The sequence below is a fragment of the Papio anubis genome, chromosome 20 (genome assembly GCF_008728515.1).
Source record: "Papio anubis isolate 15944 chromosome 20, Panubis1.0, whole genome shotgun sequence".
Lineage (NCBI taxonomy): Eukaryota > Metazoa > Chordata > Mammalia > Primates > Cercopithecidae > Papio > Papio anubis.
In genome coordinates, this window is record NC_044995.1 from 39,129,432 (window position 1) to 39,155,503 (window position 26,072).

Sequence of the window (26,072 nt, forward strand, 5' to 3'; positions counted from 1 at the left end):
CTTAGGGGTGACATGTCTTGTTGCGTCCCCCTAGCTCAGTGTGCCACTTGATGGTCAAAAATCTGGGTACTGGACCAGGCACAGTGGCTCACTTCTGTAATCCCAGAACTTTTGGGAGACCGAGGTGGGTGGGTCACTTGAGGTCAGAAGTTCAGGAACAGCCTGGCCAAAGAGGTGAAACCACATCTCTACTAAAAATAAAAAAATTAGGCCAGGCATGGTGGCTCATGCCTGTAATCCCAACACTTCGGGAAGCCAAGGCAGGCAGATCACTTGAGGTCAGGAGTTCAAGACCAGCCTGGCCAACACAGTGAAAACCCATCTCTACTAAAAAAAAAAAAAAAAAAAAAAAAAAAAAAATCAGCTGGGCATGGTGGCGAGCGCCTGTAGTTCCAGCTACTCTGGAGGCTGAAGCACGAGAATCACTTGAACCAAGAGGCAGAGGTTGCAGTGAGCCAAGATTGTGCCACTGCACTACAGCCTGGGTGACACAACAAGACTCTTGTTTCAAAAAACAAAAACAAAAACAAAAATTAGGCATGGTGGCAGGCACCTGTAGTCCCAGCTACTTGGGAGGCTGAGGTGGGAGAATCGCTTGAACCCAGGAGGTGGAGGTTGTAGAGAGCCAAGATCACACCACAGCACTCCAGCATAGGCCAGAGAGAGACCTGTCCCCAAAAAACAAAAATTAGCTCAGCATGGTGGCTCATGCCTATAATCCCAGGTACTCCAGAGACAGGTAGATCAGTTTAGCCTGGGAGGTCGAGGCTGCAATGAGCTGTGATTACACCACTGCACTCCAGCCTGGGCAACAGAGTGAGACCCTGTCATTAAATAAATACATATTTATGTGTCTAAATAAACACAAGTACCCTGGAATCTGTTGCCATTTCCATCAAATCTGAACCTCGGCTGTGTAGGGATGAAGAGAAAGCTTCCTTATTGCTCTCTGAAGTTTCACTAAAAATTACTGACAAAAGGCAGATTAATAAAAGAAAAGGAATACGAATGTATTTGATCATAGTGTTACCTGACAAGCCTTCAGAATGAAGACCCAGAGATAAGGGGAAACTTTTGTTTAGAGATGGAGTCTGGCTCTGTTGACTGGGCTGGAGTGTACGGGTGATCTTGGCTCACTGCAGCCTCAAGGGATTCTCCTGCCTCAGCTTCCTAAATAGCTGGGATTATACGTGCCTGCCACCATGCCTGATTAATGAAAAGTGTCTTATGCTTAGGTTCAACAAAGTTTGAACACCCAGGTAGAAATCTAATTGGACAAAAAGGGTGTGTTGTGGTTCACGCTTGTAATCCCAACACTTTGGGAGGCTGAGGCGAGTGGATCACTTGAGGCCAGGAGTTTGAGACCAGCCTGGGCAACATGGAAAAACCCCATCTCTACTAAAAATACAAAAATTAGCTGGGCATGGTGCATCTGTAATTCCGGCTTCTCGGTTGGCTGAGAATCGCTTGAACCCGGGAGGCCAAGGTTGCAGTGAGTTGAGATCTCGCCACTGCACTCCAGTGTCGCCAGGACAACAGAGCAAGACTCAAAAAAAAAGGTGGGGGGGCCGGGCACGGTGGCTCAAGCCTGTAATCCCAGCACTTTGGGAGGCCGAGACGGGCGGATCACAAGGTCAGGAGATCGAGACCATCCTGGCTAACATGGTGAAACCCCGTCTCTACTAAAAATACAAAAAACTAGCTGGGCGAGGTGGCGGGCGCCTGTAGTCCCAGCTACTTGGGAGGCTGAGGCAGGAGAATGGTGTAAACCCGGGAGGCGGAGCTTGCAGTGAGCTGAGATCCGGCCACTGCACTCCAGCCTGGGCCACAGAGACTCCGTCTCAAAAAAAAAAAAAAAAAAAAAAAAGGTGGGGGGGTTGTCTAATACTAATAGGCTGAGTCGGGAAAGCCAGCAAGGCCTGTTTGTCTAGATTCTTCTTGGAATCTCAGGAATGCATGCTCAGAGAGACCAAGAAAAATCTACATAGGTAGGCCTTGTGTGGGGCAGAAACTTCTTTGAAACGGAGGTCTTATGACCTACAGTCAATAGGGTAGGTCAGATAATTTCTTATTTTTTTGAGACAGCACTTTGGGAAACCAAGATGGGAGGATGGCTTGAGCCCAGAAGTTGGAGATCAGCCTGGGCTCAGCACAGAGAATTCTCATTTCTACAGGAAAAAATATATATAATTATGTGTATATATGTTTGTTTATTTATTTATTTATTTTTGAGACGGAGCCTCACTCTGTCACCCAGGCTGGAGTGCAGTGGCATGATCTCAGCTTACTGCAACCTCCGCCTCCCAGATTCAAGCGATTCTGCCTCATCCTCTCGAGTAGCTAGGACTATGGGCGCCTGCCACCACGCCCGGCTAATTTTTGTAGTTTTAGTAGAGACGGGGTTTCGCCATGTTGGCCAGGCTGGTCTTGAGCTCATGACCTCAGGTGATACACCCACCGCAGCCTCCCAAAGTACTGGGATTACAGGCGTGAGCCACCGCTCCCTGCCAGAAAAATACTTTTAAATTAGAAGGGCAAGGCCTGGCGCCATGGCTCACGCCTGTAATCCCAACACTTTGGGAGGCCGAGGCGGACAGATCACGAGGTCAGAAGATAGAGGCCATCCTGGCTAACCCTGTCTCTACTAAAAATACAAAAACAAAATTAGCCGGGCGTGGTGGCGGGCACCTGTGGTCCCAGCTACTCAGGAGGCTGAGGCAGGAGAATGGCGTGAACCCGGGAGGCGGAGCTTGCAGTGAGCCGAGATCGCTCCACTGTACTGCAGCCTGGGTGACGGAGCGAGACTCTGTCTGAAAATAAATAAATAAATAAAAGAGCGTGGTGGATGACACTGGTAGTCCCAGCTACCTGGGAGGTCGAGGCTGCAGTGAGCCATGATCGCACCACTGCACTCCAGCCTGGGCGACAGACCAAGACCTTGTCTCAAAAAAAAAAAAAAAATTGTTATTGAGAATATTTTCCAAGGCAGAGTGGATGAAGTTAGATGTACAGAATAAATACAGGACTCTCTGAGATCCCTATAACCTGAGCGCTGCGTGTGACCCTGGAGCCTCACAAGGGCACACACGGGCACACAGAGCTTAGCCTCCTGTTCTCCAGCAGCGCCTATTGCGCGCGCAGCCCCGGGACCACGAAACTGCTGCTTAACGGTCGGCCCCGCCCCATTGGCCGCGCAAGTTCTCAAAGGGGGCGGGGCTGGGAGCACGAGTCGCACAACAAGCACGCGCCGGCGCGGAGCTCACCAGGGGCGGGTCGGCGCATGCGCAGATGGTGCGAGCTTGAAGGCGGGAAAATACGTAATGGAGCGACAGGGAGTACGCGGCGCTTGTTTCCTTCGCGCGCGTGGGGCGGGCGGACAGATGGGCAGGGAACGGCTGCGATCCCAGCCTTCTCCAGCGGACCTGAGCCCCGCCGCTTGTCCTTTGCTATTGGGGCTGCCTCTCATCAGGCCTGGCCCCAAATTTCCTGACTGACTGAACCCGGCCCTGACTGACGCACTGACGGTCTGATTTCCACACATGGCGCGTGACCGAAATGGAGTAGAGAAAGGCACAAAAACCCACGCACCGCACCCGTTTCTTTCATTTCTTTTCTCCCAAGTAGCTAGGATTGTAGGCATGCCCCAACCACGTCAGCTAAGTTTTGTATTTTTAGTAGAGATGGGGTTTCACCATATTGCCCAGGCTGTTCTCGAACTCCTGACCTCGTGATCCGCCCGCCTCGGCCTCCCAAAGTGCTGGGATTACAGGCGTGAGCCACCACGCCCAGCCTCATTTCTTTTCTCCTATCTCTTCTTTCTGGAAGGACTCCAGCCAACACACATACCAGTTAGGAGCCTAGGTCCCCCAGTTACATTCCTACAGTCCTGCCCTCACCCGGCCGCTCTAGGTCTGGTGTCCAGGTGTCCCCTAGGGACAGAGTGTCCTTTCACCCCACGCCCCTGCCCTCATGGCACCTGCCCAGCCCTGCCTGTCTCTCCTGCGGGTCCCCACCGTCCCGCAGCGGCACATAGAGGTGCCCAGGGTTGAAGGGTCGGCAGGAGGACGATCTGTTCACTCCTTATCCTCCCTCCTTGGCCTCCCTCCTGACTGTGCTCGCAGGTGGACGTGCCCCATGTGAAGTGCAAAGACCAGGAGCCACAGCCCTTGGGGGAGAGCAAGGAGCATCAGCGGTGGGAAGAGAACTGCAAGGAGGAAGCTGGTGGAGGGCCAGCTAGGTGAGGAAGATCCCAGCCCTGTGGGTCCACACGGGCCCCTGGGTCCCTCTCATTCACCCTTTTCTTCCCCAAGGCTTTGCCAGTGTCTGCTTCTTTCTTTTTTTTTCCTCCTAACACAGCATCTTGCTTTGTCACCGTGCAGCAGCATGATCACAGCTCACTGCAACCTCCACCTCCCAGACTCAAGTGATCCTCCCACCTCAGCCTCCGAAATAGCTGGGACTAGAGGCGTGCCAGAATGTCTGGCTAATTTATTAAAATATATTGGCTGGGCACAGTGGTTCATGTCTGTAATCCCAACAATTTGGAAGGCCAGGGTGGGTGGATCACCTGAGGTCAGGAGTTTGAGACCAGTCTGACAAACATGGAGAAACCCCATCTCTACTAAAAATACAAAATTAGCCGGGCATGGTGGCACATGCCTGTAATCCCAGCTACTCGGAAGGCTGAGGCAGGAGAATTGCTTGAACCTGGGAAGTGGAAGTTGCGGTGAGCTGAGATCGCGCCATTGCACTCCAACCTGGACAAAAAGAACGAAACTCTGTCTCAAAAAAAAAAAAGCCAGGAGTGGTGGCTCACACCTGTAATCCCAGCACTTTGGGAGGCCGAGGTGGGTGGATCAAGAGGTCAGGTGGTCGAGACCATCCTAGCTAACACAGTGAAACCCCGTCTCTACTAAAAATACAAAAAATTAGCTGGGCGTGGTGGCGGACGCCTATAGTCCCAGCTACTCCGGAGACTGAGGCAGGAGAATGGCATGAACCCGGGAGGCGGAGGTTGCAGTGAACCGAGATCGTGCCACTGCACTCCATACTGGGCAACAGTGCGAGACTCCATCAAAAAAAAAAAAAAAAAAAAGAGATGGAGACCATCCTGGCCAACATGATGAAACCCCGCCTCTGCTAAAAATACAAAAATTAGTTGGGTATGGTGGCACACACCTGTAGTCCCAGCTACTCTGGAGGCTGAGGCAGGAGAATCACTTGAACCCCAGAGGTAGAGGTTGCAGTGAGCCAAGATCATGCCATTGCACTACAGCCTGGCGACAGAGTGAGACTTTGTCTCAAAAAAAAAAAAAAAAATTTAGTAGGCCAGGCACCGGTGGCTCGTGCCTGTAATCCCAGCACTTTGGGAGGCCGAGGCAGGCAGATCATGAGGTCAGGAGTTTAAGACCAGCCTGGCCAATATGGGGAAACCCTGTGTCTACAAAAATTAGCCAGGCATGGTGACAGATGCCTGTAATCCTAGCTACTCAGGAGACTGAGGCAGGAGAATTGCTTTAACCTGGGAGGCGGAGATTGCAGTGAGCCAAGATTGTGCCATTGCATTCCAGCCTGGGTGACAGAGCAAGACTCGTCTCAAAAAATATATATATATATACACACACACATACATATACACACACATACATATATATATATATTTAGTAGAGGCTGGGCACGGTGGCTCATGCCTGTAATCCCAGCACTTTGGGAGGCTGGCGCTGGCAGATAACTTGAGGTCAGGATTTCGAGACCAGCCTGACCCACATGGTGAAACTGTCTCTACTAAAAATACAAAAATCAGCCAGGCGTGGTGGTACACACATGTAGTCCTAGCTACTCAGGAGGCCAAGACAGGAGGATCCCTTGAGCCCAGGAGTTTGAGACCAGCCTGGGCAACAGAGGGAGACACATCTCTCCAAAAAGAAATAAAAGAAAGAAATCAGCACGGTGTGGTTGCACACACCTGTGGTCCTAGCTACTTGGAAGGCTTAAGTGGGAGGACCACTTGAGCCCGGAAGGTCGAGGCTGCAGTGAGACATGATTGCTTCACTGCACTGGAAAAGCAAGACCCTGTCTCAAAAATAAATAAGTAAATAATGTCATTTCAACTGGTGGCAAGTAAGTGGAATGAAGAAACAAAATATAGTAAGGAGCAAGTAGAGTTACAGGGACCTTAGAGCAGTTGGAGAACTCTGAAGAGGTCACATGAGAAGGGGCCAGCCAGGAGGCATTCTGGGCTCAAAACTTCCACGAAGAGGGGGCCCCAAGTATGAAGTCCCTGAGGTAGGAATAAGCTTGATGTGTTCTCAAAAGAGCAAGAAGGCTGATGTTGGCCCCCAGCACTTTGGGAGGCAGAGGTGGGTGGATCATGAGGTCAGGAGTTTGGGACTAGCCTGGCCAACATGGTGAAACCCTGTCTCCACTAAAAATACAAAAAATTAGCCGGGTGTGGTGGCGTGTGCCTGTAATCCCAGCTACTCCAGAGGCTGAGGCAGGAGAATTGCTTGAACCTGGGAGGCAGAGGTTGCAGTGAGCCAAGATCGCACCACTGCACTGTAGCCTGGGCAACAGAGCCTGACCCTGTCTCGGGGAAAGAGGCTGATATGGCAGGTATTGTAATTGGCAGCAGGGACACCCCTGTCCTCCAGACAGACATGCTCATACCCTCCTGGTGTTTGCATCTGACCAAGCACCAACACGGAACAGATCATGGTGCTGGGAGACCTTTCCCCTGGGGGCAGCCAGACGAACGTGGAGCCAGGGAAGGTGTCCTTGTAGAAGAGATGTTGAAGCAGAAGGTGTGGGCTGGGCAGGGAAGGAGGAGTTGAGAGAAGGGCTTGTGCAAAGTCCCTGCTTGTGGCATTTGGGGAGCTGAAGGAAGGCCAGTGTGGCTGGGCAAGTGGGGTACAAAGGTGAGGGCTGCAGAAGGGGCCAGGTCATGAGGCATTTTGTGGGCTACAGACTTTACCCTAGAGGTTTTTTCAGTAACAGCTTTCAGATATAATTCACATACCATCCGGTTCACCTCTTTTTTTTTTTTTTTTTTTCCCAGACGGAGACTTGCTCTGTCGCACAGGCTAGAGTGCAGTGGTGCAATCTTGGCTCACTGAAACCTCCTCCTCCTGGATTCAAGCAATTCTGCCTCAGCCTCCCGAGTAGCTGGGACTACAGGCATGCACCACCACGCCTGGCTTTTTTTTTTTTTTTTTGTGGAAGAGACGGAGTTTCACCATGTTAGCCAGGATGGTCTCAATCTCCTGACCTCGTGATCTGCCCATCTTGGCCTCCCAAAGTGCTGAGATTATAGGCATGAGCCACTGCGCCCAACTCACCTCCTTGAAGTGTATGATTTGATTGCTTTTGGTATATTCAGAGCTGGACAACCATTCTCATAGTCAACTTTAAAACATCTTCATCACTCCAGGCTGGGTACAGGCCTCCCAAAGTGCTGGGATTACAGGCGTGAGCCACTGCATCTGGACTTCCATCTTTTCAATGGCTGAATAATATTCCACATGAGTCTACCGCATTTTGTTTATCCATTCATCTGCTGATAGTCATTCAGGTGGTTTTCACTTTTTGGCTGTTACGAGCAGCACTGCTATGAAATCTATTTAGAAAAGTTTGCGTGTAGACAGATGATTTCATTTCTCCTGGGCATACTAATACCTAGGAAGGGAACTGCTGGCTCACAGAAGTGACATGCTCAGGTTCCAGTTATAAAAAGATACGGCTGCAGGCCGGGCACGGTGGCTCACGCCTGTAGTTTGGGAGTTCGAGGTAGATGGATCACCCGAGGTCAGGAATTCGAGACCAGCCTGGCCAACATGGCAAAACCCCGTCTCTACCAAAAATACAAAATTAGCCAGGCGTGGTGGTGCATGCCTTTAATCTCAGCTACTTGGGAGGGTGAGGCAGGAGAATCACTTGAACCCGGGAGGCGCAGGTTGCACTGAGCCAAGATTGCGCCACTGCACTCCAGCCTGGGCAACAAGAGCGAAACTCTGTCTCAAAAAATACTATTAATTTTAAAAATGGCTGCTCTGTAGAGAATGGCTGGGAGAATGTGTGAATGTAGGGAGGCCTAGTGAGAGGCTTCTGTGGGGGCGTGGCCTTTAGCAGGGCAGGTGGAGGGAGTACCTTGTACCATGGGGCACAGGAAGGGGATGAGGGAGGATGTTTCCCGGCCATGACGTGCTGGAGCGAGCTCTTACCGGCTTGCAAGAGCCGATTCTACACATCTCTTCCCAACTTAGCATTTAGCGTCTTGTCTTCATGTTGGTAGCCTGAAGTTGGTTATGGTGGGAGGCTCTGCACCATGGAAACTGGCAAACGCTATGAATCAGGGCTTCCCCCCCATCACACAGCCAGTTGCTAAATGCTTACCAGCACATCACTGTTGCCTGCTTTCCAGCTTGTGGTGGTTTCCAGTAGGTGGTGGCTTCTTGGCAGAGACAAGAACACGAGTTCCGTGTTGTCCTTGTTTTTCTGAGCCATTTTAGGTGGCCAGGGACATCCACCTGTCCAGGATACAGTTGAACTTTCTGACCCGGAACTCGGGATGGGGCGAGGGGCTGGAGATGGTGCTGTGGGAATCACTGTTTCAGCAGCAGCTGTGGAATGAATGAACTCACCTGGGGAAGGAGTGAGAGGAGGGTCAGGACAGGGCCCTGAGGACTCCAGGCAAAAAGCAGTCAGCTTCCCTCACCTGGCACATTCCTCTGCTGGAAAGCAGGCCACGGGTGTGAAATGGTTTCTAGTGTGTGCTATCAATTGGAGACCAAAAAAAAGGGAAGCAATGGTTGAAGTCGTTTGTTTGCTAATACCTTACTGCGGAATAGCATGTTTAGACCAGGATCTGTGTAGTGAAAAGACAGACTGCTGCAAATCATTTAGAGACTTCAAGGAGCTCCACGGGAACTCTGGGCCAAAAAACAGATGGATTAAAACCAGTGCAGGGGCCAGTTAATAGATCCAGCAGCAGATACTCAGCAACATGATTAAAATGTTAACACGTTTCCAGAGAGAAAAGGAGAGGTTGAGGAACTGGCTCATCAGCTCCCATTCAAACCTTCCCCCTTCCTGGCTGTACTTCAGCAAAACATTGTTTTGCCTAAGCGCCAGAGATTCTGTTGTGTTCCCCCCTTGAATGTTTGATTAGCTTGCCTACTCTCCCGGGACTGCCACCCGCGGTGGTCATAAGTGGCTGGCGGATTGTTTACTTGTATATCTGTTAGAGGCCATGGAGGGAGGGCTCCGCCAGCGGGCGGTTCTGGCTCAGTCGCCTGCCAATCACAGCTTTACCTGGAGCGAACAGATGGTCTCTTCGCTTAGACCCATTTCCTCCCCAGCTCCTGGGCCCCCTGCCAGCGTGGGCCCTGCTTGGGAACTATGTCCTAATCCTCGCAGCCAAATTAGGGACTTCTTAGAAGGACAGACCATAATAGATGAACGAAGCGCTGTGTTCACAGCCCCCAGCCCACTGCCCAATGCGGGCGCAGGCCATGCACACCCAACGTGCTGTGTAGGGCTGACTTGCATTTTCTGGCCTCGGTCCAGGGTTCCGCAACAGAAGCCGGCCTAGGAACCGGGAAAGCCAGCAGAGAGGACACCGCGCATTTTGTTTATTAAAGTTAATTGGTGAATGCAGGCCCAGGGAAGCCTATGATTCATTAGCATCCTGATTAATATGCAGCTGCTGAGTATTAAGAAAAATGAAATCGAAAGGAATAAATCCCCAAAGGAGAGGTTGGAAAACTAAAGAAGCTCTCAGCAGACATCTGATGCAGGCCTTTGTCCTACCATGAAACTTGAATTAGCTGAATTCAAGTGATTTTTTTTTTAACTGTTTGCTTAGCTGCCATGAAAACCGGTTCCAGCCTCATCCCTTGAGCCTTAGAAAGGAGCAGCTCTGAACCATTAGCAGCTCAAGCAGGTTGTGAACAATCACACACAAAGAAACACCTGGTGCTCTCATTGATTTTAATTTTAGGGTCTGAAACTGTTGAGAGCATCCAGGAGAGGTCCAGATAACAAAGCAAACTCCGTAGGAGGAGGTGTGGGAGTTCCAATGTCAGTGCTGCATTCATTTAGATATTCAGCAAACTGATAAAGCCTTTGGGGTGCTGCAGAACAAATGAGTAGGGTGTAGTCTGCACCCTCAAGGTGTCGTGTGCTACAGGGGACTGATGTTCATAAACTGTGGCAGCTTTGTGACCAGCAAGGCCAAAGTGTAGTGGGGGTAGAGAAGTAAAATTCCAAATGTTCCATTTTGAAGGAGGCAGGCAGGGAAAGTGATTCCAGGCAAAGGCTGACATGTTTGGGGAAATTGTGGGAGGTCCCCAATTGCTGCAGATGGAGGGACTGTAGAAAACAAACAGTAGGCCGGGCGCGGTGGCTCAAGCCTGTAATCCCAGCACTTTGGGAGGCCGAGACGGGCGGATCACGAGGTCAGGAGATCGAGACCATCCTGGCTAACACAGTGAAACCTCGTCTCTACTAAAAATACAAAAACTTAGCCGGGCGAGGTCGCAGGCGCCTGTAGTCCCAGCTACTCGGGAGGCTGAGGCAGGAGAATGGCGTGAACCCGGGAGGCGGAGCTTGCAGTGAGCTGAGATCCGGCCACTGCACTCCAGCCTGGGTGACAGTAAGGCTAGATTGTGCTTGGTGGCTCACGCCTGTAATCCCAGCACTTTGGGAGGCCAAGGTGGGCAGATCACGAGGTCAGGAGTTCGAGACCAGCCTGGCCAACGTGGTGAAACCCCCGTCTCTACTAAAAATACAAAAATTAGCCAGGTGCAGTGGCGGGTACCTGTAATCCTAGCTACTTGGGAGGCTGAGGCAGGAGAATTGCTTGAACCCGGGAGGCAGAGGTTGCAGTGAGCTGAGATCACGCCACTGCACTTCAGCCTGGGTGACAGAGCAAGACTCTGTCTTGAAAAAAAAAAAAGAAAGGAAACTAAGCCTGTGCTGGGCGCGGTGGCTCACGCCTGTAATCCCAGCAATTTGGGAAGCCAAGGCAGGCGGATCAACTGAGGTCAGGAGTTCCAGACCAGCCTGGCCAACATGGTGAAACCCCATGGGCATGATGGCGGGTGCCTGTAATCCCAGCTACTCATCAGGCTGACATGGGAAAACTGCTTGAAATCGGGAGATGGTGGTTGCAGTGAGCTGAGATTGCACCACTGCACTCCAGCCTGGGCAGCTGAACGAGAACTTGTCTCAAAAAAAAAAAACAAAAGGCAAAAATTAGCCAGGCATGGTTGTCAGGCACCTGTAATCCCAGCTACGGGAGGCTGAGGTGGGAGAATTGCTTGAACCCAGGAGGCAGAGGCTGCAGTGAGCCGAGATCATGCCACTGCACTCCAGCCTGAGCGACAGAGTGAGACCCCTTCTCAAAAAAAAAGAAAGAAAGAAAGAAAAAGAAAAAAACCCATTAAGGCTGGAAGAGAGGGGAGGCCAGGGCCCTGGAAGGCCTTGTATGCTGTGCAAAGGAATTTAGACTTGATCTTGTGGCTGGAGGGGGCCAGTTTTAGGCTGACAAACAGGAGTAGGAAATCAGATTATAGTGTAGAAGGTCACTAGGGGCTGACCCACGGCTCACGCTTGTAATCTCAGCACTTTGGGAGGCTGAGGCAGGAGAATCGCTTGAACCCGGGAGTTGGAGGTTGCAGTGACCTGAGATCGCTCCACTGCACTCTAGCCTGGGCGACAAAGCAAGACTCTGTCTCAAAAATAAACAAAAAGTCTGGGCGCAGTGATTCACGCCTGTAATCCCAGCACTTTGGGAGGCCGAGGCGGGCGTATCACCTGAGGTTGGGAGTTCAAGACCAGCCTGACCAACATAGAGAAACCCCGTCTCTACTAAAAATACAAAATTAGCCAAGTGTGGTGGTGCATGCCTGTAATCCCAGCTACTCGGGAGGCTGAGGCAGGAGAATCACTTGAACCTGGGAGGTGGAGGTTGTGGTGAGCTGAGATTGCGCCATTGCACTCTAGCCGGGGCAACAAGAGTGAAACTCCGTCTGAAAAAAAAAATTAAAAATAAAAATAAGGCTGGGTGCGGTGGCTCACGCCTGTAATCCCAGCACTTTGGAAAGCCGAGGCGGGCAGATCACGAGGTCAGGAGATCGAGACCATCCTGGCTAACACGGTGAAACCCCGTCTCTACTAAAAATACAAAAAAAAAAATTAGCCGGGCGAGGTGGCGGGTGCCTGTAGTCCCAGCTACTCAGGAGGCTGAGGCAGGAGAATGGCGTGAACCCGGGAGGCAGAGCTTGCAGTGAGCCGAGATTGCGCCACTGCACTCCAGCCTGGGTGACAGAGCAAGACTCCATCTCAAATAAATATATAAATAAATAAATATTTAAAAAGGTAGAAATGAGAGGATTTTGAGACAGGATGCGGAGGGACAGAGAGAAGCCGGACTCTAGGCTTGCTGCTAAGTTTTGGGCTTGGGAACCAGGTGGCTTTTTATGTCACTCACTAAGGGAAGGGACGATGAAATTGGGTTGCCAGGGAGATGATGCTTTTGGTTGTGCAAATGCAGAGTTTCAGATGCCTTTGAGACAGCCATGTGGGGAGACTGGGAGGTTTCATATATTCTTGGGAGCTCAGGAGAGAGGCATGGGCTGGGATGATAGAATCTAGATGATAGAATCCGAAGTGTGGATGGTAATGGAAAGTACTTGCAAGTCATTTATTTATTAGCAGCACACTTATTGCTTCTCTCATGAGGAGTAGGTACTGAAGATACAAAGACAAAGGAATGAGACATGGCCCTGGCCCTTCAGGAGACTACAGGGGAGGCCAAGGTGTAGACAGTGACACCGTAGGTGCTGTGTGCACCGAATCCAGCCAAGGAACACCTTCCGGAGGAGACAGGACGTAGGTGGGAAAGGGGACTGTTCAGGGATCCCATGCTACGGGAATGAATGCCTTTGGAGAGTAACAGCCTGTGCACTGTGGAATGGTGGCTGGAATATTAGCTGCAGGGCCCAGCAGGGAGGAGGCATGGAGGCCTCACTGCAGAGCAAGTGTGTGATTGAGGGTGTCTGGGAAGAAGACAACAGAGGCCCAAGCACAGACCCCTGGGATACCACATGTCAGGAGTAGCAGGGAAGGGTGGTCAGCAGTGCTGGCTGCTGCCAAGAGGTCAGCATGTTGGTCTGAGATGTCTACCTCTGTAACCACAAGGTCATGGGGACTGGTAGGAGCTGTTTCATTTGAGAACCGGGGTAGGAATCTGATTGCAATGGACTGAAAAGTGAATGAGGGGTAAGAAAATAAGCCCAGGATGGCTGGGTGTGGTGGCTCATGCCTGTAATCTCAGCACTTTGGGAGGCTGAGGCGGGTGGATCACGAGGTCAGTAAGCCGAGATCGCGCCACTGCACTCCAGCCTGAGCAACAGAGCGAGACTCCGTCTCAAAAAAAAAAAACAGAAAAAGAAAAAGAAAAGAAGCCCAGGGTGAGACCCTCCTCTCTCTTTAAAAAAAAAAAAAAAAAAAAGGCCGCGCACTGTGGCTCATGCCTGTAATCCCAGCACTTTGGGAGGCTGAGGATCACGAGGTCAGGAGATCGAGACCATCCTGGCTAACACGATGAAACCTTGTCTCTACTAAAAATTAGCCGGGCGTGGTGGTGGGCGCCTGTAGTCCCAGCTACTTGGGAGGCTAAGGCAGGAGAATGGCATGAACCCGGGAGGCAGAGTTTGCAGTGAGCCGAGATCACGCCACTGCACTTCAGCCTGGGCGACAGAGCGAGACTCCGTCTGAAAAAAAAAAAAGCCCAGAAAGTGTAAGCAGCTCCTTCTAGAACCCTGGCCTTGATGGGGAGGGAAGAGGGAGGTGGTTGGCTGGGGGAGACTGGGTGGGGAGGGAGGGATGTATTTGTGTGTTGTGGTTGTTTTGTTTGTTTGAAACAGGGTCACCCTCTGTCGCTCAGGCTGGAGTGCAGTGGCGTCATGTCACCTAGGCTCCAGTGCAGTGCCATGATCAAGCTCACTGTAGCCTCCACTGCTGGGCTCAAGTGATCCTCTCACTTCAGCCTCCTAAGTAGCTGAGACTACAAGTGCACGCCACCACACCCAGCTAATTTTTGTGTTTTTCGTAGAGATGGGGTTTTGCCATGTTGCCCAGGCTGGTCTCAAAACCCTGAGTTCACGATTCACCTGCCTTAGCCCCTCAAAGTGCTGCTATTATAGGCATGAGCCCACTGTGCCTGGTTCAGATAGCTGAAAATTATTTTTCTTTATTTTATATTTTTGAGACGGAGTCTTGCTCTGTTGCCCAGGCTAGTGTGCAGTGCCACAATCTCGGCTCACTGCAACCTCTGCCTCCCAGGTTCAAGCGATCCTCCTGCCTCAGCATGCCTAGTAGCTGGGATTACAGACACATGCCACCATGCCCGGGTAATTTTTGTATTTTTAGTAGAGACGGGGTTTCACCATGTTGGCCAGGCTGGTCTCAAACTCCTGACCTCAGGTGATCCACCAGCCTTGGCCTCCAAAAATGCTGGGATTACAGGCGTGAGCCACCATGTCTGGCCAAGATTTATTTTTCTAAGTAGTCAGTAACCTGCTTGTGGACACAGCTGACTTTAAGGTTTTGTGTGACCTGCTGCATTCAGGAACTGCTCTGTCCACACCTACAAGGCTTGGCCTTTCAGAGCTGGAGGACCTCAGAGGCTGACGAGGAAATGTAAGATCCAGGAGGGGAGTGGCGCCTGAGTGCCTTAGTAGGAAGCAGGATACCAGCTGGGAAGTCAGGCCTAGTGGGTACAAAGCCCAGCTCTACCACAGACTGTCCTCCACCTTGAGAAGGTGGTGTAACCACTCTAAGCCCATGTCCTCAGCCATAAAGTAAAAAGAACAGCAGACGACCCGAGTGTGGTCGTGAGGCTGCACGAAGAAAAGGCATGTGGCTTAGCTCAGTGCCGGGAACATGGCTGAGGAAATATTAGCTGTGACTCACAGGGGCAGCTCTACCTGGCCAGAACCACTAACTGATCAGACATCAAACAGGTCAAATAAACCAGAGAATCAGAAGAAGAAAAAATATGTCTTAATTTAAAATACCAATGGGTTGCCTTATCAGATCACAGTATAAACTTCATTCACAATGCATTACCCACAATTTTCAGTTCTGTTTTAATTTAATTTAATTTAATTTAATTTATTTTTGAGATGAAGTCTTGCTCTGTCGCCCAGGCTAGAGTGCAGTGGCACGATCTTGGCTCACAGCAGCCTCTGCCTCCCGGGTTCAAGCAATTCAACCTCAGCCTCCCGAGTAGCTGGGATAACAGGTGCCCACCACTGTGCCCATCTAATTTTTTGTATTTTTAGTAGAGATGGGGTTTTACCATCTTGGCCAGGCTGGTCTCGAACTCCTGACCTTGTGATCCACCCACCTCGGCCTCCCAAAGTGCTGGGATTACAGGCTTGAGCCATCGTTCCTGGCCCCAGTTTTGTTTTTAAAGCAGAGAACAAAACCTTGGCAGAGCAATCTATATGCAGAATTTTTCTAGATTTTAATGATCTTTGCTTCAATTTTAGTCATCTCCCCCATACCCAACCGAAGTTCCATTTTATTACATTGAATATTATGAAGTTACATAACATTACATATTACTCAACATTTTTCATTCTGTTTAGCTTTTTAGACAGCTGTCACTCTTCTGCCACTATTTCACTGGTTAACACAATATTTGAATTATATCATTAGTTACATGTACAGCATGGGATCAACAACTTTTTGCATGTGTGCACATTTCTTTAAATGCTCTTTAAATATAATTCAACAGGTATTTACCTCACCTGGTGGGAGCAAGGAGGTGCAAGTACACTGTAGCCCCAGGTGGTGAACATCACCCAGTAGGTTTGGAAAGGGATGCAGCAGGTTAATGACAGGAAGGTCACTTAAGAAAGCATCAGGCTGGGTGCGGTGGCTCACCCCTGTAATCCCAGCACTTTGGGAGGCCGAGGCAGGAGGATCACTTGAGGTCAAGAGTTCGAGACCAGCCTGGCCAACATGGTGAAACCCTGTCTCTACTAAAAGTACAAAAATTAGCTGGGTGTGATGGTGTGCACCTGTAGTCCCAGCTACTCGGGAGGCTAAGGCAGGAGAATCGCTTGAACCCAGGAGGTGGAGGTTGCAGGAGATTGCTGATTACATCAGTCAGGCACAGTGGCTCATACCTGTAATCCCAACATTTTGGGAGGCCAGAAGTTTGAGAGCAGCCTGAACAACATAGTGAAGCCCAGTCTCTATTTAAAAATTTTAAAAATTAGCTCTGCATGGTAGCACGTGCTTGTAGTCCCACCTATTCAGGAGGCTGAGGTGGGAGGATCACTGGAGTCTGCGAGGTTGACACTGCAGTGAGCTATGATTGTGCCATTGCACTCCAGCCTGAGCAACAGAGCAAGACCTGTCTCTATAAAAAAAAGGAAGTAAGAAAGAAAGCATTGATACTATTATTGGTATTCCAAAGAAGCGAGTTGGTGTCATGAAATAACAGTGGGCTTTGGGGTCAGACAGACCTCCTTGGTCTGGAACCTTGTGCATATTTAGTCGTGCGTCTTGGTCTGTTTTCTCAGCTATAAAATGCGGTGCCATTCTCATCGTTCAGGGCATGTGTGTGAATGGAATAACCTAGGAAGCATGCCTCGTATCACCCATGGAAGGCAACAATGTGGGTCCCCTCCCACCATGTAGCTCTCTCAGATCAGCTGGTCTTGGAAGAGTCTGGTGCTGATCTCAGTGTCCTGTACTTTTTTTTTTTTTTTTTGAGATGGAATTTCGCTCTGTCACCCAGGCTGGAGTGCAGTGGCATGATCTTGGCTCACTGCAACTTCACCTCCTGGGTTCAAGCAATTCTCCTGCCTCAGCCTCCCAAGTAGCTGAGACTACAGGTACATGCCACTGTGCCGGGCTAATTTTTTTTTTTTTTTTTTTTTTTTAGTAGAGACGAGGTTTCACCATGTTGCCAGGCTGGTCTCGAACTCCTGACCTTGTGATCCGCCCACCTCGGCCTACAAAGTGCTGAGATTACAGGCATGAGCGACCGCACCCGGCCGCATCCTGTACTCTGTGAAGTCAGGTTTCTTGCCCTTGTGTCGCCATCTCCAGTGCCAGTTGCCAGCTGACAGTGCTGGAAGGGAAGTCGGGACTCTACTTCTCCTCTCTGGACTCAAGCATCGACATCCTGCAGAAGAGAGCCCAGGAGCTGATCGAAAACATCAACCAGAGCCGGCAAAAGGACCATGCGCTCATGACCAACTTCAGGAACAGCCTGAAGACCAAGGTGACAGACTTCACCCAGCGAGAGGGGGGATTCCTTATGCAAAAGGGGACGGAATGAACCACTGATGAATGTCTGTTGTACACCAGACACGGTGCTAGGCCATTCACACACAGCACAGGCACTCCTCCACGTATAATGGGGCTACATCCCAATAATCCCATTGCAAGTTGAAAATGCTATAAGTGAAAAATGTAGTAAGTTGAACTGTAGTAAGTTGGGGACCACCTGTATCTCAATTTACCCTTAGAATAGTCCTACAGTGAAGAGATTGGACCCATTTTATAGATAAGGCTTGGAAATGAATGATTTGCCTGATGAGAGAGCCAGGCTGAAGGAGCAGGGCATTGGATACCCTCCTGCCTCCAACACCCAGCCCTCTTACTTCACACAAGGTCAAGCAGCCATGGGAGTAGGGGGTCAAGGCATAACTTGAATTGTCACAACCATATGTCCAGCAGAAGCCATCGAATGGGCTGTGATGGGGCAGTGGAGGTTTTTCAACATGCCTGGGGCTTACGTCTTGCAAAAGCTGGTGTGATGTTCAGGTCTTACATGAATGGTTGCGCCTGATGCCTGTTCAAAATATATAATGGGGGGACCAGGCACAGTGGCTCATGCCTGTAATCCCAGCACTTTGGAAGGCTGAGGCAGGTGGATCACTTGAGGCCAGGAGTTAAGAGACCAGGTTGGCCAACATGGTGAAACCACATCTCTACTAAAAATAGAAAAATTGGCTTGGTGCAGTCACTCTGCACTGCAGCCTGGGCCAGAGAACAAGATTTTGCCTCAAAAATAAATAAATAGGGGCCAGGTACAGTGGTTCACGCCTGTAATCCCAGCACTTTGGGAAGCTGAGGTGGGGGTATCACAAGGTCAGGAGATGGAGACCATCCTGGTCAACATGGTGAAACCCCGTCTCTACTAAAAATACAAAAATTAGCTGGGCCTGGTGGTGCGTGCCTGTAATGCCAGCTACTCGGGAGGATGAGGCAGGAGAATTGCTTGAACCTGGGAGGCGGAGGTTGAAGTGAGCTGAGATTGTACCACTGCATTCCAGCCTGGTGACAGAGCGAGACTCCATCTCAAAAAAAAAAAAAGAAGAAGAAGAAGAAAAAGGAGACTGCTTCTTTCTTTCTGGTTTTCTTTTCTTTCTTTTTTTTTTGAGACAGTCTCGCTCTGTTGCACAGGCTGGAGTAGCGGCACGATCTTGGCTCACTGTCTCGAAAAAAAATTAGCCAGGCATGGTAGCACATGCCTATAGTTCCAGCAAACAAACAAAAAAATACATAATGGGTCATGTGAGTGGGACAGCTTGCTGATTCTAGGTGTCTTGATGACAGATTATTTTTTCTTTTTTTTTTGAGACAAGACTTGCTGTTGCCCAGGCTGCAGTGCAGTGGTGGAATCATAAGTCACTGCAATCTTGATCTCCTGGGCTCAAGCAATCCTCATCTCAGCCTCTCGAGTAGCTTGAGACTATAGGCGTGCAACATCAAGCCCGGCTCACTTGTTTTATTGTATTGTATTGTTGTGTTGTGTTGTGTTGTTGTGTTGTATTGATTGTGTTGTGTTGTATTGTTGTGTTGTGTTGTGTTGATTTATAGTTTTAGAGGTGGTGTCTCACTCTATCGCCCAGGCTTAGAGAGCAGTGGCACGATCATAGCTCACTGGAGCCTCAAACTCCTGGGCTCAAGTGATCCTCCCACCTCTGCCTCTTAAGTAGCTGGGACTACAGGTGTGCACCACCTTGCCCAGCTAATTTTCTTTAAACATTTTTTTGTAGAGTTGGAATCTTGGTATGTTACCCAGGCTGCTCTTGAACTCCTCACCCCGCTGCCTTGGCCTCTAGTAGAAAAGATACAAAAACATTTATTTATTATTATTTTTTTTTTTTGATACACCACCCAGAGGCCACTTTGTTGGATGCCTCTTCTATTCTGTGTACTTTCTTCCTAACCTGGCTGAGCTTGTCCTGTACAGTTCTGTGACATGCATCCCTAGGTGACACTGTCATCATCTGAACATCATAGAGTGAATTTACACAAACCTAGATGGTATAGTCTACTACACACCTAGGCTAAGTGGAAGAGCCTATTGCTCCTAAGCTACAAACCTGCACACAGCTTGTTACCTGTTACCATACTGAATACTGTAGGCACTTATAACACGATGGTTGGCCGGGCGCGGTGGCTCACGCCTGTAATCCCAGCACTTTGGGAGGCCGAGACGGGCGGATCATGAGGTCAGGAGATCGAGACTATCCTGGCTAATACGGTGAAACCCCTCGCCTCTACTAAAAATACAAAAACTAGCCGGGCGTAAGTGGCGGGTGCCTGTAGTCCCAGCTACTTGGGAGGCTGAGGCAGAATGGCTGAACCCTCGAGAGGAGGAGCTTCCAGTGAGCTGAGATCCCGCCACTGCATTCCAGCCTGGGTGACTGTGAGCCAGACTCCTCAAAAAAAAAAAAAACAATTTTATGGTAAGTATTTGTGTATCTAAATATATCTAATCAAAGGTACAGTAAAAATATGGCATTATATTCTTATAATATCATATTGTATATATACAGTCTGACATTGACCAAAATGTCAATATGTAGCACAATGACTGTATATACTTTGCCTGTTAAAAAATTTAACAGGTGCCAGTGGGGAGTTCATGCCTGTAATCTCAGCACTTTGGGAGGCCGGGGGTTGGGGGTGGATCACCTAAGGTCAGGAGTTCGAGACCAGCCTGGCTAACATGGTGAAACCCCATTTCTACTAAAAATACAAAAACTTAATTGGGCGTGGTGGTGCTCGCCTATAATCCCAGCTACTCGGGAGGCTGAGGCAGGAGAATCCCTTGAACCCAGGAGGCAGAGATTGCAGTGAGCTGAGATCATGCCATTGAACTCCAGCTTAGGCAACGAGAGTGAAACTCCGCCTCAAGAAAACAAGAAAATTTAACATATAGGCAATCTGACCCCCAGTCACTGCACTGGGTTTTAGTTTTTGGTGTTTTTCTTTTCTTTTTTTGAGGTAGGGTCACTCAGGCTGGAGTGCATTAGTGTGATCATGACTCACTGTAGCCTCTAACTCCTGGGCTCAACTGATCCTCCTGCAACAGCCTTCCGAGTAGCTGGGACTGCAGGTGCCCGTCACCTATGCCTTGCTAATTTTTTTTTTTTTTTTTTTTGAGATGGACTTTCACTCTTGTTGCCCAGGTTGGAGTGCGATGGCATCATCTTGGCTTACTGCAACCTCCACCTCCCCAGTTCAAGCAATTCTCCTGCCTCAGCCTCCCAAGTAGCTGGAATTACAGGCGCACGCCACCATGCCCAGCTAGTTTTTATATTTTTAATAGAGATGGGTTTTCACCATGTTGGCCAGGCTGGTCTTGAACTCCTGGCCTCAAGTAATCCACCCACCTCGGCCTACCAAAGTGCTGGGATTACAGGCATGAGCCACCATGCCTGGCCTATTTTGCCATTTTCTTTCTTTCTTTTTTTTTTTTTTTGAGACGGAGTCTCACTCTTGTCCAGGCTGGAGTGCAGTGGTGGAATCTCGGCTCACTGCAACCTCCACCTCCTGGGTTGAAGTGATTCTCCTGCCTCAGCCTCCCGAGTAGCTGGGATTACAGGCATGTGCCACCATGCCCGGCTAATTTTTGTATTTTTAGTAGAGACGGGGTTTCACCATGTTGGCCAGGCTGGTCTTAAACTCCTGACCTCAAGTGACCCACCCGCCTCTGCCTCCCAAAGTGCTGGGATTATAGGCGTAAGCCACCATGCCCGGCCTATTTTGCCATTTTCATAAGATAAATTACAGAAATCTAAGAAACCCACTTAACACATATGTCTTGTGATACCTCTTGTTTGATTTTCCAAGAACACATCTTATTCTTTAAAAGGTTTCGGATCTGACAGAGAAATTAGAGGAGAGGATCTATCAGATTTATAATGACCACAACAAGATCATCCAGGAAAAGCTCCAAGAGTTCACCCAGAAAATGGCAAAGATCAGCCATTTGGAGACAGAGCTCAAACAAGTCTGCCACAGCGTGGAGACTGTGTACAAAGACCTGTGTCTCCAGCCTGAGGTATGAGGAAACTCACATGGGGGGCGCTGCCTGAGGAAGAGGACAGGGATGGCCCAGCCAAGAGTAAATGTGAACAGAAACCAGGCACCCAGCACTGACCCCACCAGGCCACAGTCCCTGCAAAGCCCCTGGTGCACTTACCATCTTGTTTGTGGTCCCCTATAACATGGTGTGTCTGAGCTGAGAAGCCAACCCGTTGTCATGTCCCGCTGTTGTATGAGCAGCTCTGTGGTGACAGAAAGGACAAAGTCCCCTGCACCCCTGCCACTCAGAAATCATCCCCTCTGCCCACAGCCCTGAGCCCTGCAGCCCTGGCACAGCCTGTCACTGCTAACCTGGGTTTCTTTTTCACACCAGAGCCTAAGACTCAGACGGGGGCCAGACCACTCTAGGGGGAAGTCCCCACCACGTCCCAGCGACTCACAGCCCCCAGACGTGTTCGTTTCTTCCGTGGCTGAAACTACTTCTCAGGTGGTTACCAGTAAACTGGCCTGACACCTTGGGGTCAGATGTGCAGCTCTTTATTTTCCTCTCCCTCACTCTGCTCCAACACCCAGCATAAGGCACTACCCCCAGACGGGAGGGACGGAGGGCACACTGTGAACTCGGTGTGAGGGGTCGGCTGGAGCAGACGGAGTTGCTTCAATGTCACTCTCCTCTCAAGAAAAGCTGCTATTTCAGGGTAAATGGAGTCTGTTCTCATCCATGGTTAAAAGTGGATTGAGACGCTCTACAGAGAATTCCATCTTCTTTTTAAGGAACACATCCGAACGACTTCAAAGGGAAATTTTGATATTTAAAAATCAGTGTCTCTCACTTCCCACGCCATCCGCCACCTCCCTCTCAGAGCATGGCGCTCCTGCGGTCCAGCCAGGCCTCTTTCCAGAAAGGGGCTTCAGAGTTTTGGGCCCCTGATGGGGCGGGCTCACTTGCTGGCCGTGAATGCCTGGATTCCCGTGATAGCTCTCCCAAGGATCAGGGCGTGAATGTCATGTGTACCTGGACAAGATTAATATAGAGTTGGTTTGGAGTCTTCACGGCTCACAACTTCCTTTAAAATGAATTTTCATGTCCCCCCAGGCCACTGCTTCAGAAGAACAGACCCACAGAGATGGTGAATGCTGACAGCTGCCGGGAGACTCACGCCTTAGTGACAGCCTCCAGAAGACTGTGAGGCCACCATTTGGGCCACACTGAGAAATTGTTTTTCATGGTTCTATAATGCATCTTGGCAGAAAAAAAAACAAAAACCCAAAGCTCCTTGTGCTGAACTCCCAAAACGTAGCAAGTCCAGCCCCTGCCATGGGCCCAGCCTTCATGCTCCCCACCCTTGGCAAGTTCTCCTCACCCTCAGGCCCACAGTTTATTAAATGTTTGATTTTCAACCTGGCCACGCTTCCTTGCTGCAGAGGCTAAAAGCACCCCTGAGCTCCAGAGAAACACAGCAGGCCCTTTCTTACCCTTGGGAGGGACAGCACGTCAGAAAAGCAGTCACTTGCCTCAGCTGACCTCTGCCCACCTGAAGCCACCTCTCCCAGAGAAGAGGTCGCTTCTCCCACACCTCACGCCCTGGTATCTCATCCTTTGCTCCTCCCCAGCTCCATGGAGCAGAAGGCAAGATTGTAGCCTCCTTTTTAGAGCCAATTCTGTTTACTTCCTAAAGTACAAACCTATTTTTTTTTTTTTTGTTTTTGAGACAGAGTCTCGTTCTGTTGCCCAGGCTAGAGTGCAGTGGCGCGATCTCAGCTCACTGCAAGCTCCGCCTCCCAGGTTCATGCCCTTCTCCTGCCTCAGCCTCCTGAGAAGCTGGGACTACAGGCGCCCACCACCACGCCCGGCTAATTTTTTGTATTTTTAGCAGAGACAGGGTTTCACCGTGTTAGCCAGGATGGTCTCGATCTGACCTCATGATCTGCCCGCCTCGGCCTCCCAAAGTGCTGGGATTACAGGCTTGAGCCACTGCGCCCGGCCTTTGTTTCTGTTCTTTTTGAGACAGTCTCACTCTGTCACCCAGGCTGGAGTGCAGTTGCACAGTGATCATTGCTCATTGTAACTTCTAACTCCTGGACTCAAGCAATCCTCGCACCTTAGCCTCCAAAGTGCTGGGATTACATGTGTGAGCCACTGCGCCCAGCCTGTAAAGCACCAAATCTGACTCATGCCATCTCTGCATAAAACCGTCTCACGGCGCCCTCTGCTTGTCCTCAAGGTCATTCTCACACTTGTAGGATTCCCCTACCCACCAGCTGCCAGATAGAGACAAGATCTGGGGCTGTGGCGCAGGGAAGGCACCCCTCCTGCATTTGCTGTCCTCTCTGTCTGGAAGCCTCTCTGCCGGCGGGGGGGTCCTCATACCTCCCTCTGTTCCTGCATAGTGCACACTGGGTTTGCACTTTATTTTTTTTAAGTATCTTTTTCCACATCTGTCTTCCCACCAAGCAAGGGGTTCTGGGCCGCCATGTAAATCACCATCAGTTGCAGGGTGCAAACACCGTCATCTGAAGATGACTTTTGTCTCTTAACATAAAATGGAGCGTTGAGTCCTGCGTGTAGCTTCGCTCACACCCACCAGCCTGCTAGGAGTTGGGCCTCACCCCTGGGCTGCCTTCGGAGCTTACCTGTCTCAGGAACATTCCTCATCCCCAGCATGTGGGAGAAAGAGCTGGGAGCCCCTCGCAAGGCATGATGGGGCCTCCATGTGGTGCATGAAGCACTTCACTTCCACAGTCCCCGTGTAAGCAACTCCAGATGAGGGACAGAGGGGTGAGGCTCGCCCCAGGTCACACTGTCACTTAGTGATAGGTGGAGTCAGACTCAGGCCTGTCCCCGTACCACCTCGCTGTACCCCCACCCCAGACACTGAGGCTGCAGTGAGCCCTCTGAGGTCCAGCTCCCACCTTCGTAGGTGTTCACAGCCTCCAAGTTCATGGCGTGCCGGATCACGTGATACTCGTCAGAAATCCCATTCCCCCCCAGCATGTCTCGGGCCTGGCGGGCGATGTCCAGGGCTTTCCCACAGTTATTCCTCTTCAGCAGAGAGACCATCTCGGGGGCAGCCCTGGGAGCAGCATATGAGGGTAACAAGGACTGGGGATCCTGGCATCCCGATGCCCCAAGCAAACCTAGCCCGGGGTGGGGATTCCCTGATGCAGCCAAGCTCCCAATGAGGGACCAGTGGGGCTGTCCTCAGCCCAGCCCATCAAAGACAAGAGGGAGAGCAGAAGGTTCAGGTCCCCGGGGCCACCAGGCAGGAAGGACCTTTCTCTCCAGGAAAGACACAAGGTCCTCCACCCACAGCTGCCGTCCCCCAGCCCCCGCCACACAACCCCTACTTGTCCTGGTCCTTCAAGCGGCCGAGCTGCAGGCAGGCGTGAAGGCCCAGGGTAATCTCAGTGAGCATGTCTGCCAGCTTCTTCTGAATCAGCTGGTTCCTGGCCAGCGGGACACCAAACTGCATCCTACAGGGGCAATGGCAGGGTAAGGGTGAGGGGAGGTCCACTCTCCCACCCTGTCCCTGTCCTGGGGCCCCCTGCTCCAGGAAGCCTCCCAGGCTGCCTCAGTGCCCCCGAGCTCGCCCTGGCCCTGCTGTTGACTCAGCCCATGACTGCTCAGAAGGACGTCACTGGTCATTCCAGAGCAAGGAACTCAGGCCTGGTGGGAGGGGGCTGGGGAGTCACCCATGGGGTAGAGAATGAAACCCAAGCTGCCCCACAACCCCAGGGGATCTCACTGCAGCCCCCACACACCTGTCCAGGGCGTACTGCCGTGCTGTGTGCAAGCAGAACTCCGAAGCTCCAAGCACACCCCACGCGATGCCGTACCGGGCGTTGTTCAGGCAGCCGAAGGGACCCTGTAGGGTTGAGATGGCACCTCAGCCCCACCCAAGAGACATCAAGAGTGCCTATGTAGAACCAACTCTGAAGCAGGGAAAGCCTCCTCCCCAGCCACCCCACGCAGGGGGTTCACATCACAGACGGCCCTGGCACCGACGCTCGGTGCCTGCTCACTTGGTTTGCACACAGTCCCACCCAGCCTGGGATCTGGGTTCCATGCTCAGAGCTAGGAGGCTGATGGATGCCAGAAGATGCACTGTGAGTCAAACGACTGAGCTGGTTCAGGCCCATGTGTCCCGGGCAGAGCCGGGATGAGCGAGACGGTCACCAAACAGGGGCAGTTTTCAGCACATCAGTGAGTCCGGCTGAGTAAGAATCACCGCTGTGTGGGCTCCACAGGAACAGGGAGCTGCGTCCCCAGCACGGAGCCTGCCTGACAAAGCCGCACCCGCAGGTGACCCAACACCCATTCCCAAAGTGGCTGCCACTCACCCCCAGGCTGGATGCACCAGGGAGCACGTTCTCCTCTGGCACCTCCACACCATCCATGATGATCATGCCTGTGGCTGAGGCCCGCAGCGAGAACTTGCCCTGGATCCTGGGGGCCGAGAGACCTCGCATCCCCTTCTCCAGCAGGAAGCCCCGAATGCAGCCATCTTCACACCGAGCCCACACTACAAACAGGTCGGCCATAGGCGAGTTGGTGATCCTGGGGATGGAACAGTCGGTGAGGGGTCTGACCAGCGTCCCTTTGCCCCTGTTCACCGCCTGCCCACTGCCTAGACCCCTTACCAGGTCTTGGTCCCGTTGAGGGTGTAGCTCTTGTTGGATGAGTTGTAGCGGGCTCTGGTCTCCAT

At 51.0% G+C, this 26,072-nt stretch overlaps 3 protein-coding genes across 4 annotated transcripts; 1 reads left to right on the top strand and 2 right to left on the bottom strand.

Moving 5' to 3' along the window:
- The first annotated feature begins 3,235 nt into the window (after nt 1-3,235).
- On the top strand, nt 3,236-22,771 carry SYCE2 (synaptonemal complex central element protein 2). Of its 2 annotated transcripts, none has more exons than XM_003915004.5 (6): nt 3,236-3,335; nt 4,122-4,237; nt 17,128-17,302; nt 21,194-21,382; nt 21,740-21,853; nt 22,463-22,771. In XM_003915004.5, exons 1-6 carry the CDS (start codon nt 3,321-3,323, stop codon nt 22,505-22,507), a joined length of 654 nt encoding a protein of 217 aa, XP_003915053.1. In that variant the 5' UTR covers nt 3,236-3,320; the 3' UTR covers nt 22,508-22,771. The 2 variants fall into 2 exon arrangements, with proteins under 2 accessions (XP_003915053.1, XP_021786448.1); XM_021930756.2 differs by lacking the exon at nt 3,236-3,335 and adding an exon at nt 3,345-3,445 and having other exon boundaries at nt 4,121-4,237.
- LOC116271687 (glutaryl-CoA dehydrogenase, mitochondrial-like) lies at nt 21,888-25,538 on the bottom strand. Its single transcript, XM_031659849.1, has 5 exons — nt 25,390-25,538; nt 25,129-25,232; nt 24,715-24,840; nt 24,280-24,440; nt 21,888-22,381 (listed from the first exon to the last, which is right to left on the bottom strand). The coding sequence occupies exons 1-5, from the start codon at nt 25,504-25,506 to the stop codon at nt 22,308-22,310; spliced, it is 582 nt and encodes a 193-aa protein (XP_031515709.1). The 5' UTR covers nt 25,507-25,538; the 3' UTR covers nt 21,888-22,307.
- Nucleotides 25,510-26,072, bottom strand: LOC116271609 (glutaryl-CoA dehydrogenase, mitochondrial-like). Its single transcript, XM_031659055.1, has 2 exons — nt 26,008-26,072; nt 25,510-25,924 (listed from the first exon to the last, which is right to left on the bottom strand). The coding sequence occupies exons 1-2, from the start codon at nt 26,070-26,072 to the stop codon at nt 25,540-25,542; spliced, it is 450 nt and encodes a 149-aa protein (XP_031514915.1). The 3' UTR covers nt 25,510-25,539.

Excerpts from the sequence above, each read along its gene's own strand:
- LOC116271687 (XM_031659849.1), bottom strand. The coding sequence starts at position 25,506 with ATGGGCCTGAACCAGCTCAGTCGTTTGACTCACAGTGCATCTTCTGGC. Across the intron at positions 24,441-24,714 it reads CGCTTGAAGGACCAGGACAA|GGCTGCCCCCGAGATGGTCT; the intron begins GTAGGGGTTGTG and ends TGCTGCTCCCAG. Across the intron at positions 22,382-24,279 it reads GGCTGTGAACACCTACGAAG|GTACACATGACATTCACGCC; the intron begins GTGGGAGCTGGA and ends AATCTTGTCCAG.
- LOC116271609 (XM_031659055.1), bottom strand. The coding sequence starts at position 26,072 with ATGGAGACCAGAGCCCGCTACAACTCATCCAACAAGAGCTACACCCTC. Across the intron at positions 25,925-26,007 it reads CTCAACGGGACCAAGACCTG|GATCACCAACTCGCCTATGG; the intron begins GTAAGGGGTCTA and ends TTCCATCCCCAG.
- SYCE2 (XM_021930756.2), top strand. The coding sequence starts at position 3,381 with ATGGGCAGGGAACGGCTGCGATCCCAGCCTTCTCCAGCGGACCTGAGC. Across the intron at positions 3,446-4,120 it reads AGCCCCGCCGCTTGTCCTTT|GGTGGACGTGCCCCATGTGA; the intron begins GCTATTGGGGCT and ends ACTGTGCTCGCA. Across the intron at positions 17,303-21,193 it reads GGAACAGCCTGAAGACCAAG|GTTTCGGATCTGACAGAGAA; the intron begins GTGACAGACTTC and ends ATTCTTTAAAAG.